At 46.2% G+C, this 18125-nt stretch overlaps 2 protein-coding genes and 1 long non-coding RNA gene across 3 annotated transcripts; 2 read left to right on the top strand and 1 right to left on the bottom strand.

Annotated features, from left to right (window-relative positions):
- Positions 1-574: 574 nt before the first annotated feature.
- Positions 575-1638, top strand: LOC111589759 (uncharacterized). The gene is made up of 2 exons (XR_002748888.1): positions 575-1147; positions 1249-1638. It is a non-coding gene; the product is annotated as an uncharacterized lncRNA (long non-coding RNA).
- Positions 1639-2756: 1118 nt separating this feature from the next.
- Positions 2757-5224, top strand: LOC100193825 (ATPP2-A13). The gene is made up of 3 exons (NM_001138907.2): positions 2757-3739; positions 4084-4202; positions 4531-5224. The coding sequence occupies exons 1-3, from the start codon at positions 3398-3400 to the stop codon at positions 4958-4960; spliced, it is 891 nt and encodes a 296-aa protein (NP_001132379.1). The 5' UTR covers positions 2757-3397; the 3' UTR covers positions 4961-5224.
- On the bottom strand, positions 5144-8753 carry LOC109941184 (rRNA biogenesis protein rrp36-like). Its single transcript, XM_020541702.1, is given in 10 exon segments — positions 5144-5739; positions 5831-5873; positions 5992-6035; positions 6037-6084; positions 6284-6316; positions 6878-6952; positions 7037-7091; positions 7424-7476; positions 8409-8544; positions 8680-8753. Coding segments are annotated over 10 exon segments (660 nt in total). The 3' UTR covers positions 5144-5640.
- Between the last annotated feature and the right edge of the window lie 9372 nt (positions 8754-18125).

The raw sequence follows: 18125 nt of genomic DNA, 5'->3' as shown, positions 1-18125 counted from the left end.
ATTCTTGTGCGGGGTACATGTTCTCCGTCCTGTTGTCATATTGTTGCACTTTTGTGCTGTTCTCTGATTTTATCCGGTGTTGGAAAGGAAACGTATCTAGTGCTCAAAGAGATACGGTGCTCATGTGCATATTTTAAATCTGATGCATCCATCTTGTATTTAACGACACCAGCTAATTTTACGAAGAACCTCTTCTACCTGGGGAGAAAGGTGGAAGGGGTTTTCACAAAATTGGTGCTACTGTTAGATACGAAATAGATGTTTTAGATTTAAAATATGCACACGAGCACCGTACCTCTTTGAGCACCAGATATAATGTCGGTTGGAAAAGGGATGGGGACAGATGTGGACAGGCAACCAACAAACCTCACGGGATGAACATTCTGTGGTCGCTCCTGAAGTTTCCTTTGAACCAACAAGTGACCGGCACCGGCCTTTACAATTCCAATTCCCAAGAGCCTTTTTTTTTCTTCTCTGTAGCAGCAGTGAGCGTTTTTGACCAAAAGGGCAACGCCCCCTGTTTCATTATAAGAAATAGAAGCAGCAGTGAGCGTGGATGAGATGATTTTGTATTTTCACTTTTAGTTAGTATATAAAAGAAGAGGACGGTGCCATGTCCATCTGAGACTATCATGAGTATTCACGAGCACCTTCTTTTCAGTCCATCGGCAATGCCATCCAACTGGAGGACATCATCTATCAGGCACTGCACCAAGCACTGGCCGTCTCAAACAAACGTCCATTTCTCCAGGCCTCAACAGAGCAGCGAGCAGGTGACTTTAGCTGCCGATGCGTGCAAGCCCCCGTTCAGATCGGGAAACGGCAGCGCTGTTAGGCAGCAGCACACGTTATTGGCAGGCACGTCCGAGTGTTCCTGTGCATCTCTATCTATCTATCTGGCCATGCTGCTGAACCGTCCGAGATCGCTTTTGCTTCGCTGAGTCGCGTCTCGTCTGCCTGTCCAGAGATGGAGCAAACTGACGCAGACACTTCACAGTTTATTATTGTTTTTTTTTCCAGAGGAAGAAAATAATAGTATCCATTAGTTTGGGGAATAATTGTTCAATCATGCATGCAGGCATTCGGGGGAAGGGAAGCCTTGCTGAAATGGCGGGTCAGATGATGCAGGCTTGAAGCGTAGTCAATGGTAGGTCTGGTGGCGGTTGTTAAGGAGGAGCGGTTTCTCTTGTGTGTCGGATCAATTTAAGACTCTGCAGTCCGTCTCATGAACTCTTGTTTCTTGTACAGGAGCAGAAACTCGGTTGTCTGAAACATCCAGCGGTTCTTTCTCTCGTGCCCCCGCCCCTTCAAGAGCTGAAACCGCGTCTACGATCCTCAGCCTCTCACCCCTGTTGGTTTCTGGAATCCATCACGTCGCTATCGGATTATTACAGCTCCATCTGCTTGGAGAGCAAGAGCTCCATGCATCCAGCGCATGTGCATGTACCATGAACATTTTGCAGACGCACACGCGATGCCTCTGACTTCAGTCGGATAGCGATGCGTTTACATCTCGTGTTGGGATGTTCATGTATCTACTTCAATGATTCAATCTATGTGTGTGATGAAGTGGATCAGCATGAAATCCAACTTGGACTCTGTATTAATCTATTCCAATGCATAGTATGTTGCATTGCATCTGCAGTCGAGGTTTGTTTGATTGGAGTGCACACGTGGTCGCTCCACGCCACACCTTCTGGAGCTTTCTCTGGTAGAGTTTTCTTGGAGCACCACCGAGCGCAGCGGTTGGATGCCTCTGCAGATCATCCAAACTTAACTACGCCATTGTTTGTTCCGTTGTTGCCGATAAGAATGACAACTAGATATGCATGCATGTTAGGGTTTCTTTTCTCTAAAGGAGGCATTTATCTTATCTTAGGACCATTTTGTCGCGTCTTTGTACTTTCGGCCACGTCTCTTTCTCAGCTTCAGTTGTTCCTCTCGTCACCTGTTCTAGAATACCGCAAGTACAGACTACAGACCGGAGTAAATTAATCTGTTCTCGAATTTGTGGTCCACTAGTTTATTTTTTTAGCTAGAATATAATAAATAAATAAAATATGTTTAACAACAAGGGCAACAAAATTGATACTCTCTCCGCCCTAAAAAAGTCAGACTTTAGTTTTGATTTTCTACAAGCACTTATCTAGATTTAAAACTTGAAGGGCAACATTTTTGACAAAGGGAGTACATAGTCTTTCTCCATATTTTCTAGAAGAAAAAAAAGAGGAAGGGATGGATACAGCGGTGGGATGACCCTACCGTTCCAGATCCTATAAAGCCCTGTGAAATCTTCTCTAAAATTTGATCCTATATTTTTATTATGTATTTCTAGTTTCGTTATTCATTGATGTTTTAATATAAGTCTAATTTAAACCATTATATTTGTCTATTGTAAGCGGTTTAGTCAGTCTCCTAATATTTTTTTTCTGGGCTCCGTAGGAAAAAAGTTATCGTATTCAAAGAGCAGGTAAGCCAGAGCATGCGAGCTTCGTTTCAAAATAGATGTCGTTGTCGTTTCTCAGTAATCAGATGTTTTCAATTTTAACTCTAACCGTACCTGTATTTTGTTAATGCAGGACAGAACAACTGTGGAGTCATCGATAACGATAACCATCTGCCATGGGCAGGCTGGAGACAGCACACGACGACGACCGAGAGACGATACGACACGCGATCACCCCCCACCTCGAAAAAAACTGAAATAAAAAGCTACGCTTTTCCCCTTCCCTGGTGCTTTACACCGCAGAGAATCCCGTCAACCCATGGCCACCACACCGCTGCTTGCACTAGATACTAGGCTTGCTCTCATCCTTTCCACTCGTCGTCTTCCACGGCTTCCACGCCTTGCCTTGCTGCTGATGCTACTCCATTTCCTCCCCCGGTACAGCCTGACCCAACAAACGCACCCCCAAGCTACCAACGCACGCAAAGCACGGACGGGCGCATACAGCTTTCCCTTTCGCGAGTGCGTGCCCCTTCTCTTCTCTAGTTCTCTTCTCCGTCGCGTCAGAGATCAGGGAGAGACCAGAGCAAACAACAACCACCGCTTGTTTCATCAAGAATCGTGGAGGAGAACCGAAAGGTGTAGTAGCCTTTTCCGGTAGGGCATCTGCTAGAGCCGGCCGGTTGAAGCAGGGGAGCGAGAGGAGGAGGGCAGCCGAGCAGGAGCATCGCAGTGGTGGTTAAGCAGCAGCAACGACGACGACGACGACGCTGAGAGGTTTCCCCGTTCCCGACGGCACGTCCACCGAGGCGGCGCCATCGCGATGGGTCCTCTGGCGCCGCTGAGGTGTAACCCGCCGCCGCCGTTCTCCAAGTCGCCGGGGTCCCTGCTGCTGCTGTCCAAGTCGCTCACCCTCTACTGCTGAGCCGAGCCCCCTCCTCGATCGGTTCCATGGGCGCCGTGGCCTCGTCGGCGGGTGGGGCCCGGGGAGGCGATGGCACGGTGCTGGGCGACCTGCCGGAGAACTGCGTCGCGGAGGTGCTGCTCAGGCTGGACCCGCTGGAGATCTGCCGGATGGCGCGGCTCAGCCGCACGTTCCGTGGCGCCGCGTCCGGGGACGGTGTCTGGGAGTCCAAGCTACCGAGGAACTACGCGCGCCTCCTCGCCGTTGCTGCGGCCGGCGATGGGGAAGGTGGGCAGGCCGCCGCGTCGGCGCCGGGGGCAGAGCTGCTGCCCAAGAAGGAACTGTACGCGCGGCTTTGCCGTCGGAACCGTTTCGACGGCGGCAAAAAGGTTCTTATTCGCCTTCTTCAAGAGTTACATGTCACCTCTCTTTTCTGTGTGGTTATGCTTAAATTGTACTCCCTCCGTTTCGTTTTAGTTGTCGCTAGATAGTTTCAAAATTGAACTATCCAGCGACAGCTAAAAAGAAACGGAGGGAGTAGCTAAGTAGTATGGTTGCAGAGTCACGTTCTGATTGCTTTGATTAAGCTATATGGAATCTGTTGAATCAGTTTGTGAGACAACATCAAATCGCGCAGACATCAAATCAGTTTGTGTTTGGACGTTTTGGACTCTGATTAGCATATTGATTTTGCCACTGCTCAGACATTAGATTTGGGTGCCACATTGTGCAGGAGTTCTGGCTGGACAAGGGCGGTGGAGGTCTATGTATGTCAATTTCTTCAAGGGCGCTTTCAATAACAGGCATTGATGATAGGAGGTATTGGAACTTCATTCCCAGTGATGAATCAAGGTACTTCAATCTACTAGCAATCAAAATCTCCTTGGCAATTTTCTACTGATCATGCTTTATTATATATAAATAAAAACCCCAGAATCTTGAAGCATATATTTGGTTACCGGATTGCATGTATTATTATTTGGCGGTGTTGGGATTGCATATATCAATCACATCTTGTTTGCTTCAACCATGTTTAGTGACCTGGTGTATATGACGATCAACATAGTGAGTGTGTTGAATCGAGTACTTGGAGAAAATAGGACATATGCTAGCTTTAATGCCTATCCAGTTATTGCTTCAACTGTACGTACTTGTTATTTTACCTGCACCGCTTGTGCAGATTCCGCACGGTTGCGTACCTCTCGCAAATCTGGTGGTTTGAAGTGAGAGGGGAGGTTGAATTCTTCTTCCCAGAAGGCACGTACAGCCTATTCTACCGCATTCATCTCGGCCGACCATTCAAGCGTCTTGGCCGGCGAGTCTACAGCTCGGAGCACGTCCACGGCTGGGACATGAAGCCGGTGCGTTTCCAGATGTCGACCTCCGACGGACAGCATGTTCAGTCCAAGTGCTACTTGAGCGATCCCGGTATCTGGATCAACCACCATGTCGGGGACTTCGTCGTGAAGGACTCGAGCAGGCCAGTGAACATCAGGTTCGCGATGATTCAGATAGACTGCACGCACACGAAAGGCGGCCTCTGCGTGGATTCGGTCGTGGTGAAACCTCAGCACCTCTCGCAGAAAAAAGCGCCCTGGACTTACGTGTAGACTCGTCGAACAAGTTGCTGCTGCTGTCTAGGGAGGAGGGATATGATCCATAGTTTCCTTTTGGATTGTTCTACTACCAGATGTGCGTTTTGTTTACAGAAGTGCGGTTTTTTACATTTGCACTTATACGCGTATTTTGCAGTCATGTAATGTAATTGAAGGGGTAAGTGATTTTTTTAGTTCCTCTTGTCCCCCCTAGGAACATGTTGGACCTCTGTAAATTGTTCGTTTGAACTTTGAAATGTACATCGGCTGTGTTCTGCCTATCAACTTGCACTACCAAACCATTTGTCGGCCTAAATTTCCACTAACATTCCGAATTAACAGGATTTGTCATGCACATGCACCTATATTAGTATCGTCCATTAGGATAGGAACTACACATAATGTCTTGTTCTTGATTGCGCTGTTGTTGCCAGAGGACGAGAGCTGGAATATGCCACACAATGCAAACATGCTTCTGCAGCTCTGTCACTGTTCAATTCAGGCGTGACATTGTTATTAAACTCAATGAAAGATTGTGCCCGGGTTCAATTCAGGCGTGACATTGTTATTAAACTCAATGAAAGATTGTGCCCGGGGCTGACGAATGTACGGCTAGGGCAACAACTTGAGAGAGGACACCGACTGTCCAGCCACCATCCTAAAATCATCCTTCCGCCTCAAGAATCAAGAAATTATTATGCATCATCTCCATTCCGTCGGTATGGCATGCACCGATGATCTTTGGAAGCATTCTTCCTCCTCCGCTTTTCTATGAAGGCATCAAGCTTTCCTGCCTCTTGCGAGCAATGAACACAAATGTTAAGAACCGGGACAAATACCCCACATTGTTCAAAAAGAACTCCCAGAAAACCTTGTAAACTTTACCTTGAGCTCATTGTACTTGTTCAACAGCTTCCTTTTCGCGAAGCTCAGCTGGCTAAGAAAATGAAAGGGGGAGTAACCATCAGGTTCAGGAACAGAGAGTAACCATTTCATCTAATATAGACAGACAGTGCGGAAAGGAAGGAGGCATTGGGATTGAGGACTCACATTTCTTCAGATAGTATGGTCATTTTCCGGCCTTCGCTCGCTGCTTCCCTCTCTTTCTTGATATGCTCACGCAAGATCTCTGATTCAACTTTTTTTTTGGGAAATGTATGGTAGATATTTATTAATATAAAGAATAAAGAGGACAAAGAGCATGAGCAGTCGCTCCCAAGACATAAATCAGAAGTAAACTAACTAGAGCACAGGGAAAAGAACTATCTGCTATCTATAGGAATTTACAAGCGAGGAGAAAAGAGTTGATTTCTCTTCAGAAAAGATCTATGATTCAACGTTCTTTTGAGGATGAGACTTCAACTGCTTACCCTGTAGTTAGTTACATTCCAGGAATCAACTAAACCAATCGATCATATTGCTCCCAAAAACATACAAAAGACAGCTTTAAAAAATTGACTCGTTAACAACTCCATATAAGGATGCGACCATCAAATTGTAGATGTCAACCATCTGTGGATTGTAGCAACTTGTTTCTGGCGATGGCGATGGCGAGGCATAAAAACTAACATCATCTTGTCCTAGCTCCATTCAGATCAAAATTCACATAATTGTTGTCTAGTTTGCGATGCAACAAGTAATTATATTCGCAATATATGTTTAGTCGATAAATATAGATATCCATACTCTTTCTAGTGATGCAGTATGGCCACCATTGCCTTTGCCTACACGGATTGAATTGTTGAAGTGAACATACTTCAATCAAATATCAGAAATCCAGTGGACAAAAACCTAACCAAATTCGCTATCAGTAAATGTTCAGTATTACGTTGAATTCAGGAAGTTTAACTCACTAATTATCACAAGATAAGCATCAACTTTTTATGAAAAAGATAATTTTCATGGCAACAGCCAACATGTAAATATACATACAGTCCATGCGACATGACTCTTCATTTCTTCAATGGTATTTGGGTCCTTAGATTTTTTAATCATTTTTTGAAGACTCTACAAGAAAATGCAGACAGGATTATTTTCGTTGAACAGAAACATCTTCTAATCAATGAATTTGAATATGAACACTGAGCACACTTCTTTTTCAGCAAGAAAGTCTTCATCAATTAAGAAATTGTATCTTTTCCTGAACCTGCATACCAACCAAATTGGTAAGTGTCAAGAATTCATCAAACTTACAGCCAGTACCAGAGTGAACAACCAAATAACACTTGAGGAGTAATGCTTTTGGAAGGAAGATGAATGGGAATATCAATTGGGTGAAATAAGTTAGGGGTCTGAATTCGCTCATTCCAATAGAAAGCAGATAAATACATGCTTAGAGCATTATGCTGAAAACACACTTGAGAACCTCTAACAGTATATCAAGATATAATATCAATGCAGAAATTAACAAATAAAAATGCTTCAAATGTGTGTGGACCAAAGAACAATTACATACGCATCTGAGTATCCAACTCTCACCCTTCTTTGCCAACAGATCCATATACAAGCTCAAATCTTGGATCCCTTCCAACCTATGAGAAAGAGCTAACTCCGAAATTGATATCAATTTAGAAGGCAAAGTGCACAATACCACCTCTCAAGATAGAGTGATAATTACACATTTGCATGAAAGAAAATAAGATGAAGATAAGAACACTAAGGGCTGGTTTAGTGACAAGGGAATTGGAGGGGATCCATGCGAAGGAAATTGGTGAAAGAGAACACTAAGTGGAAGTACAAGAAGTCAATATATAAACCACACTCTTTCATGATAAATATTGAAGTTAATGAATATCAATTGAACTGGTATCTTTTATATAATAAATTGAATATTAAGATGCATTCTTAAAACATCATGATTGCATTTCTCAAACCTTGAAAGGGGTAGACCAATGCCAGAGTGGGATCTAGAGAAGGGATAAACCGAGACAAGTCTTCCCCGCAAATACAGAGAGGCTGCTTTGAGTGACTCAGTGAGAGCTCTCATCACTACATTAGGTGTGCCCCTTCATTTCTCAAGCCTCAATAACTAAATGAAATTATCAAATAAATAGGATAAAGGAACTGGATTTTACATGTAACGACATTCGAAAACATCTAAGCTGCAGCAGCGAAGCATGGCCAATCAGACAGATGACTGAAAACACACTGTTATTCGTGCATAAGTTTGAAGAGGGAACCACTGGGAAAACTCTTCAGTGGCTGCTCCCTCTGTACCAAGAGGTTACCTCTGTCAAAATCGGCAATGCTAGAACCACCTCTTTCTGGCTTGATGACTGGTTAGATTTCGAACAGATCGCAGACTACTTGCCTGCCATCGCGAGTCATGCAAAGAACCCTGGTGCAACTGTCAGTCAAGCAGCTAGGAGGGGTCGAAAACCACCTGAAACTGTACTTGAGCAGGCCTGCTCGACAAGAACTCAACATTCTTCAGCAAAAGCTCCATGATTTTTCACACACTAACCAGGAAGAAGAACAAAACAGGAAACCTGAAATCTGGGATGCTGTACAAAGTGATCAAGTCAATGGCTGCCTCTGAACTTGAAAAACCGGAATTTGTGTGGAGTTCCTTCTCTCCACCAAGGTTAAAAAACCCGAATCTAGTGAAAAAAGGGATCATCAGCAATGCCACATGTGACCTATGCCATCAAGCAGATGAAGACAGCGACAACATCATCTTCAAATGTCCATTTGCTTCCTCCTGGCGCAGAATCGGCGTCGTTCCCACAAATAACCTCTCGGCGTCTAAACCTGGGAAACCGGTCTCCCGCCCATGATCGCCGAAAAGCACCGAGTCATCCTCATTCATCTTTGTCGCTGAATGCTATGTAAGAAGAAACGATATAACACTATCTTCAGAGGCGTGACGCCGTCCATTCCAATTTCCAAGACATATCAGGTTGGGGCCGCTTCGTGTAGAAAGAAACATGACGACGTGATCGTGATTAGGCTCGGCCCATATTACTAGCACGTGCTAAAGAAAGGCCAATAATTGTCCCTAGGGGCCATGGATGATCGGCCCAGGTGTGATATGAATTTCCAGCCCTATATCTTCTCGGCAACGATGTTCTTCTTCCTGATATCTTGCTTGCGTGACAGACAGTCAATTCCACGTAGAGAGATCCGTGCTGTTGAGTTTGTGATCCAAATTCTGAAGAAAGCGGCCAAGTTGGCGAGCGAAGCGGAGGCCCGTACCATATACACCTCAGCAGAACGGTGTGGCAGAGCGTATGAATAGAACAATAATCTCCAAGGCTCGGTGTATGCTGTCCAACTCAGGTTTGAGCCGCAAGTTTTGGGCTGAGGCCGCTTCCACTGCTTGTCATTTGATCAATTGTTCACCATCCACTGCTATCGATAAGAAAACTCCAATTGAGGTTTGGTCTGGTTCCCCCTATGATTATTCTCAGTTGAGAGTGTTTGGTTGTACTGCATATGCACATGTTGATAATGGTAAACTTGAGCCTAGAGCAATTAAGTGTGTTTTCTTGGGTTATGGATCTGGTGTTAAAGCATATAAATTGTGGAATCCTGATACACAGAAGGCATTTTTTAGTAGAAACGTTGTGTTCAATGAATCTGCCATGTTTCCTTCGGTTGTATCTACCAGTGCTACTAACCAGAATTCTGAGTCTATCAGTGTGCAGGTGGAGCACGGAGGGAATGTTGATGATCATGCTCCACCATCTGCTGAACCTGCTGAAAATTCTGTTTCTGAAATTTCATCACCTGTTGTGGAGTCTCATCCCCAGTCTCTTGCTGAAGGCCGAACTAGGAGGCAGATAGTTCGGCCCCAAAGACTGATTCAAGAGTGCAATGCTGCTTTTGCTTTGGCTGTTGCTGAAGAAGTTGATAATGTTCAGGAACCATTGAATTATTCAGAAGCTATATTGTGTACTGATAGTGAAAAGTGGATGAGTGCTATGCATGAAGAAATGGAGTCTCTTGATAAGAATGGCACTTGGGAACTAGCTCGGCTGCCTTCTGGTAAAAAGGCAATTAAGTGCAAATGGATCTTCAAAAGAAAAGAAGGTATGACTCCAAAAGAGCCTCCGCGCTTTAAAGCAAGGCTAGTTGCAAAAGGTTTTAGTCAGATTCCAGGAATTGATTACTCTGATGTCTATTCTCCTGTTGTCAAGCATAGTTCAATTCGTACCTTTCTTAGTCTTGTTGCTGTACATGACTATGAGCTTGAACAGTTAGATGTGAAAACTGCTTTCTTACATGGTGATTTGGAGGAGGACATTTATATGGACCAGCCAGAGGGGTTCATTGTTCCTGGAAAAGAAGACTATGTGTGCAGGTTGAAGAAGTCCTTATATGGTCTGAAACAATCTCCCAGACAATGGTATAAGAGGTTTGATTCATTTATGCTTTCTAAGGGCTTTCAGAGGTCTCAATATGATAGTTGTGTTTATCTAAAATTTGTTAATGGATCACCTACATATTTGCTGCTATATGTTGATGATATGTTGATTGCTGCCAAGAGCATGAAGGAAATCACTGCTTTAAAGGCACAACTTAGTAGCGAATTTGATATGAAGGATCTGGGTGCTGCAAAGAAAATCCTTGGCATAGAGATAGTCAGGGATAGGAAGTCTGGACTGCTGTACTTGAGCCAGAAGAATTATATTGAGAAGGTCCTTCGTCGTTTCAACATGCAAAATACTAAACCTGTGAGTACTCCGTTGGCTCCTCATTTTAAACTGTCTGCTAAACAGTGTGCTGAAACTGATGCTGAGCTTGAATATATGTCCAAAGTTCCATACTCTAGTGCTGTTGGGTCACTCATGTATGCTATGGTTTGTTCTCGTCCTGATTTGTCTCATGCTATGAGCGTTGTTGCTAGATACATGTCTAATCCTGGTAAAGAGCATTGGAAAGCTGTTCAGTGGATTTTCAGATATCTACGTGGTTCTTCTAGTGCTTGTTTATGTTTTGGTAAATCTGGAGATGGTCTGATTGGCTATGTTGATTCAGATTATGGTGGTGATTTAGACAGGAGGAGATCTCTTTCAGGTTATGTCTTTACTATTGGAGATTGTGCTGTGAGTTGGAAAGCTCGTTTACAGGATACTGTTGCTTTGTCTACCACAGAAGCTGAGTATATGGCAATTGCAGAAGTTACTAAGGAAGCCTTATGGTTGAAAGGTATATATTCAGAGCTATGTGGAATTAAGTCTTGCATTACCATCTATTGTGATAGCCAGAGTGCCATTCATCTCACCAAAGATCAGATGATTACTGAGAAATCCAAACATATTGATATCCGTTATCACTTCATTCGTGATATCATTGAAAAAGGGTTGGTGAAGGTATGCAAGATCAGTACTGATAATAATCCAGCTGATATGATGACAAAGCATGTTTCTGTTGCTAAGTTTGAGCTATGCTCAAACTTAGTTGGTATTATAAATTAGTCCTTAGTGGCTGTTGGCGTCGGCAAGATAATGATGCATTTGTTTAAGGTGGAGCTTGCTATTATGATGCTACAAGGAATTTGTCTCAAGGTGGAGTTTGTTGAGTTTGTGATCCAAATTCTGAAGAAGGCGGCCAAGTTGGCGAGCGAAGCGGAGGCCCGTCGCCGGGAGGCTTGGGCCGGAGCGCAGCGAGGCCAACTGGCCTTCCCGCAGCCCAGGGACGCCTGGGGGGTGCGGGGGGCGGAGCCCCCCGCGGTACGGATCGTTTTAGGGTTTCACCTCTATAAATATCTTTGTAAGTCGCAGGAGATATCTATCTCAATTGTAAATCTCCTGCGATCTGTAACCACCCGAAAATAGTGAGAAGTTGCCTGCCGGCGCCCGTGGTTTTTTCCCCTTCACTTTGGAGGGGTTTTCCACGTTAAATCCGTGTCTTCTCTGTGATTGATCCTATTTTGTATCGCATTTATTTCTAACACGTGCAGTGCAGTGCAGCGCCGTTGCTTTCCACAGGCCTACGAGGCTATGAGTGTGAAGACCTTTTGTTAGCTTCCGGCGAAGGCGATCGGCGACGGTAACTGCTCATCAGAACGATGCGACGGGTGGACGCCTCGGCTTTCTGCAGAAGCTACGCCGTTGCTCTCTCCTCTTCGTTCTAGTTCTAGGATACAACGGGACCGGTTCTGTTCTGAGAGATGACCTGCCTGCCTGGTTGTTTTGTTTGTTTTCTTGCTCCTCCAGTCCTCCTTCTTGACCACTCATGCCTGGGTATGCTGCTTGTGCTTGCCAGCCATGCCCTTGAATTGACGCTTAATCAATGCAGCTCGCTTGATTATTATTATTATTATTATTATTATGTGTCCCTTTCAGACACCGTCCTGAACCAACTGCACAAATGCCTTTTACAGCGCATTGAAGTGGTGGTGGATCCGTGGATGCGAGCAACCTATGCACTCCAAGTCCAACTGGATTAGCTTTGCTACGGCGCAGAGCTTGCTGTTAAGAGCACACCGAACAACGACGACACATGCATGTGCGATTGTGCGTCCGTCCAAACCAACGCTAATGGCGAGGGGGGGTCGGTCTTGCTTGGTTCGCTAATTCAATGTCCACAGCTGTGGCCTGTATGGCGTTGGCCCTCTGCTGCTTAACAGTCTTTTATGGACGTGTCGTGTGCTTACCAACAGATGAACAGCGACAGGGGGGGGGGGGGGGGGGGGGGTGGGTACGGCAGAGAGGTTAGCTGTTGGTGAAGAGAGAGCAGAGGACATTGGTCATGCATCTTGTTCATGTGCTCTTGCAAGAATGGGGCTACTGCTCCTTTTTCTTTATTTACTTATTTCTTGTCGCCGCCTTTTTCATCCTGGTACAATGATACTATTTGCTCGCTTTCTTGGACGATACAAGCCTGGTAAAGTGGTGGCCAGGAAGTGGCTTTCGTTTCAACTCGTGTATATTGCCTGTCTCCTGTGAAGAACTGACCGACAAACTTCCTTCTGTTTTGTTAATTGAGCGGAGCTCTCAGCTCGCTGTTGAACAAACCAAACCCGTAGCGCGAGTGCCCTGTAAATTAATACATGTTGAAGACATATATTTTCTTATGAACGTGTTGAATTCAGAGAGGGAACATGAATTTTTAAGCTATATTATTATATGCAGCAACCGACAGTGCAAAAGCAAAATGCTGCATTTTTTTGAACTTCATTTTATAGTTCGCAGAAGAAACGTTCAAGAAGTTGGTGTGTGTGTGGGGTTGAATGGCTGTTCGCTATGGAGAAGTGGAAAGCATGAATTCTACCGACACAACTACTTCCGATTACACTTGATGACCTGAACAATCACAGTACAGGCGTACTCTCTTGCAAGGTTTCCACACCAAAACGTGACAGCGCGATTCAGATTCTCGTCCTGCCCCCCCACCCCACCCATGTGAATCGGCTCCTTTCTCCACCACGGCCATGTCCAGCGCAGCATGAGGGCCGTTAGAAAATCGAGATATTTAACAAGGACGAGACACTGATTAGGTAATCATATATACTAATCTCCACCCTCTTGAGATGGGGACGCTTTTCCTGAGGCGAAGCTTCAGAAAGAATCAGATGGCGTTTTTGGCACGTACTAGCTATAGTAGCTAGTAGCTGCGCACATCTCGATCGACATCGATCGGCGGCCCTCCCTCTCCACGCCCTCAAAAAGCGCGGTTCGCGAAATACATTATGGCGGTATATATATATCCCAAAATCAAAAGCTAATAAAGGCGAAGCATTATGGCAGGGAAAAAGAAGATAGAGAAAAACGCACTAGTATTATTGTTGGGTAAAGAGGCTCGGCATTATGATCGCTCCTAAGAAAAAGCCTACTGTTCGTACGAGTTATGCTTGCTCCATGGTCAGTTACGTTCTTGTACTTTTTGTAGCTTTTGCAGGGGCATCAACTCGGAGATAACTCCGTTGCCGTCGCGGCAGAATTTAGCTGGGTCACTGAAGAACGAGGACCGTGAAACTGTGGATCTCGACCGGACAAGTCGCGAGCTGACCCGGTAAAAGTGCAGAGGGCCGTTGACCTCCATGCATGCATGACTTGAAGAAAAAACAGCAAGAAGGCAAATTCTCACGTTGGTCGCATCCAACTTTAATTGTTTATTTCTTGAGCATGTCAGGAACTCTGACAGTGCCATCTTATTATCACCAGTATCGAAATCAGTTTATTTGTCGAGTGTTTGAAGCACTCGATAAATCCTGGAAAACACTCGTCGAAGACTTTACCAAATGTGACACTCAGCAAAGAAAGCTCGGTAAATTATACATCGGCAACGGCTTCTGCCGAATACTTTTTACCGGGCACTCGACAAAGTCTTTGCCCAGTGTCACTCGATACTCGGCAAAGAAAACTCATCATCACGGCATCAGCTAACGCCGACGGAGCATGCGCCAAGTGATACTCGGCAAAGGCTATACAGGCACTCGACAAAGAAGCTCCCCATGGGTTTTTTACCGTGGTCTAGGTTTATACTCATAGTGTGTGATAAGTTTCACGAAATATTTTCAATTTTTTATCACGACCTCTACATATGATATCATGACATGTAGACAAGTTTCATGATTTTCTGACTTTGTTTGGGTTTTATACAATTTTTAAACAACATGATCGCAAGTTCACGGTGATGTTACGTGAGCATGGTGCTCAAAAATTCCGGTCTGCTCCTTAAATCGGTCGTAATTTGTGCTAAATAACATGAATATCATTTTTGCATTTATGATTTTCTATTTTTCGAGTAACTTGCAGTTCAAATCTGAATTACCCGAGTAAATTCAATTAAAAGAACAAAATATAATAGTTATAACAAACATTTTTATAATTGTGTAAAAATGGAACATATAAGTCTACATAGTGTATGAACATATCACAAAAGGTTTGGTTAGAAAAAGAAAAAAAAATTACTTTGCCGAGTGCTCGGCAAAGCGTAGTTTGCTGAGGATCGGGCCTGAGACATTCGTCAAAATAGCTTCTTTGCTGAGTACCAAAGCCCGACACTCGGCAAAGCGTAGTTTGCTGAGGATCGGGCTTGAGACATTCGGCAAAATAGCTTCTTTGCTGAGTACCAAAGCTCGATACTCGGCAAAGATAACGACCGTCAGCTATAGACGGTTGCTGACGGCGAGCGTGAAAGGGAAATGTGCCCTTGGGCCATTTCTAAGTATTTTGGTGATTGAGTGCAAACACAAGTGCTTAAATGTGAAAATATGCCCATGGATGAACAAAGTGAAAATCACAAGTTAAGGTATGTTTCTAAGCCTTAGTACATTGGTTTTGTGTACTAATATTCTTGTCTAAGTGTTAGAAACAGGAAGAAGAAGAGGAGTGGAGGGCTGCTTCGGGCTGGGGCACCGGACTGTCCGGTGTGCACCGGACAGTGTCCGGTGCGCCAGACCAGCGCGGAGCAAACCAGCCGCTCTCGGGTTTTTCTCCGGCGACTTCGGCTAAAATTCACCGGACTGTCCGGTGTACACCGGACTGTCCGGTGAGCCAACGGTCGGCCGGGCCAACGGTCGGCCGCGCGATCGGCGCGCGATACGTGGCCGAGCCAACGGTCGGAATGGGGCACCGGACTGTCCGGTGTGCACCGGACATGTCCGGTGCGCCAACGGCGCCCAGATCTGTAACAGACTGCAACGGTCGGATGCACTGTTTATGGAAATAAATCGGGCACCGGACAGTGTCCGGTGTGCACCGGACTGTCCGGTGCGCCCGACGACAGAAGGCAAGGATAGCCTTCCAGATGTGTTCTCAACGGCTCCTAGCTGCCTTGGGGCTATAAAAGGGACCCCTAGGCGCATGGAGGAGTATATATGAAGCAACCTTAGAGCATTCTTGATCATCCACACTCAGTCTTTGCGCATCCGATTGTCATTCTAAGTGATTCGAGCTCCGTTCTTGTGAGAACTTTGAGATAGTCTTTGAGCTCGATTCTTGGCCGTGTGTGTGCGCATTTTGCTGTGGATTTGTGTGTGTTGCTTCCCTCCCTTACTCCGTATTTCTTTGTGAATCTCAAGTGTAAGGGCGAGAGACTCCAAGTTGTGGAGATTCCTCGCAAACGGGAAATTGAAAGGAAAAGCATAACACTGTGGTATTCAAGTTGATCATTGGATCACTTGAGAGGAGTTGAGTGCAACTCTCGTCCGTTGGGACGCCACAACGTGGAGTAGGCAAGTTTTGTACTTGGCCGAACCACGGGATAAATCACTGTGTCTTCTCTGTGTTGAACTCTTTGTGATTACCATATTGTGCAAGATCTTCTCTCTAGCCACTTGGCATTAACTGTGCTAACACTTAATCAAAGTTTTGTGGCTTAAGTTTTGAAGTTTACAGGATCACCTATTCACCCCCCCTCTAGGTGCTCTCAGAGCGTCGTCGTTCGACGTGTGTTTGGCTCTGTATGTTCATGTGCCAAGAGTTCTGCTCTTAGTAAACGTGTTCATTACCGAGAGTAGGACTTTGTCGAGTGCGACCCTCGGTAAAGCGCCGAGAATTCGGTAAAAAGTCGGATTCCGATAGTGCGTGATCCGCTTACACAGGCGGCTGTGAAGAGTCAAGACTGAAGAGTACGCACAACGGCTAAGACTGTTTCTTACAAACTACGTACTTAACTCTGTTAGGTTAGGAAACCGACAAGAGCGGGCAGCTTATTTATGTGATTAACTACTGTACGGAACCAGCAATCATAAATGCCGCCATCTGTACTTTTCAGTCGCTGGTTAAACATGTAGTAGCTTCCCCTTGGGCACGTGAAGAGGACGCACAGACGGATCAACGGCTACGCATGACTGTTAATTTAAGCAGTGAGAAGTGACAGTACCAGTAGCTGTTTGTTAGATGAGAAAGGAGAGAGTACTGGAACTAATAATGAAACCTAGTGCCAGTGGTATTAGTTTCAACCCCGTCCTGACGAGATTCATCACTAGAACTGTTCGTACGCAGCTGAAAACAAGCTACTAGTACGGGGCGGGGCACACGGCCATATATACTTGCGTACGGCTACGAGATACGTATGACCGATACTGATCCGTGGCTGAAGAACGACAGATAGGTCAGCTGTGCCTGTGCGCATAGAGACGTGCATCGTCTCTCGTCGTCGTTTGCGTCTTTTGCGCGCCAGATGCGAGATGATGTGTACAGGGATGTGGTCGATGCGGCCGGGCCACGACGAGCGACGACGACGACACGAGCGAGGCTGAAAGGATGCTCCAACGCCTGCGGTCAGCTGACGATGCCGACTGAGGCCGGGCGGGGGAGGTCGCGCCGGCCCGCCATGCATGCCTGGACGCCGAGCACGCACGCACGCCATGTGTGTCCGGTGCAACCTCAGCTCCGTCTGTCGATCAACTTGCTGTGCGAAACGCGGCTGCCATCGTCGCGTCCAAATCTCGTAGAGGAAATAGAGGTACCGGCGGAGGATTAGTTCTCTGTCAACAAGAAGGCATCCGAAGCTGGCCAGTGGTTGGTTAGTGGCATATCAGCAACTTGCATGGCCAAGCCGAAGCAGGCAGGCCGGACGCGCGGTGGCTGTCATGATGATGAGAGGCGAAGGCGAGTCAACATCCCGCTGGCTTGGCAAGCCGACACTACTCGCAATCGCATGCAGCTGCAGCCATGCTCTGCAGTTACCAAATAACAATCCAGGGCCAAACCGCACGTGCTACCGTTCGCGGTTGCAGTTGCAGCCGTGGGCAGACGAGTAATTTCGTCCCGCCACGCTGCGCTGCTTCGTCGTAGGCGCCGCGTCGGTCGGATTCGGACGCTCGCGAGCCGTGGGTGGTGACTGGGCGAGTAGTAGGTGCAGGGTCAGGTGTCACCGTTGCCCGGGCCCGGCCGCCCGTAGGTTATACGGTCGCTTTCCGATCACGTCGCCGGAGCCGGAGGCGGGGCGGGCGGCCCACACACGGTGCCGATGTGGGGGGTTGGCCTGCCGCCGCGTGGACCTGCTGTCGGTGCGGCTCCTCGGGCCACCGACGGGTGGGCTCGGCAGCAGGAATAGGAATCGGCTTGGCTTGCTTTCTTTTGGCGGGAACTGGGTGGGTGACACCGTTCCGTTGGGCCCAAGTGGCGTGGGCCCGCCTCCTTATAGGGTAGTTTCATCCCCATCCCGTCGTCATCGGTGACAAAAGTTGTAATAAATAATCCTTCGTCGCCGTCCACACCCCACCGTAGAATAGAACAGTCGATGTATTCCTGCATGCAAGCAAATAAGAGCTTTTTACCGC

The sequence above is a fragment of the Zea mays genome, chromosome 7 (genome assembly GCF_902167145.1).
Source record: "Zea mays cultivar B73 chromosome 7, Zm-B73-REFERENCE-NAM-5.0, whole genome shotgun sequence".
In the NCBI taxonomy this organism is placed as follows: domain Eukaryota; kingdom Viridiplantae; phylum Streptophyta; class Magnoliopsida; order Poales; family Poaceae; genus Zea; species Zea mays.
Note: the sequence above shows the minus strand (reverse complement) of the source record. Positions and strands in the feature narration are given on the sequence as shown.

What these genes read in the sequence shown, in the direction of transcription:
- LOC100193825 (NM_001138907.2), top strand. Translation starts at nt 3,398, where the DNA reads ATGGGCGCCGTGGCCTCGTCGGCGGGTGGGGCCCGGGGAGGCGATGGC. An exon ending in GTTTCGACGGCGGCAAAAAG is followed by an intron (nt 3,740 to 4,083) that starts GTTCTTATTCGC and finishes CACATTGTGCAG; the next exon opens with GAGTTCTGGCTGGACAAGGG. An exon ending in ATTCCCAGTGATGAATCAAG is followed by an intron (nt 4,203 to 4,530) that starts GTACTTCAATCT and finishes CCGCTTGTGCAG; the next exon opens with ATTCCGCACGGTTGCGTACC.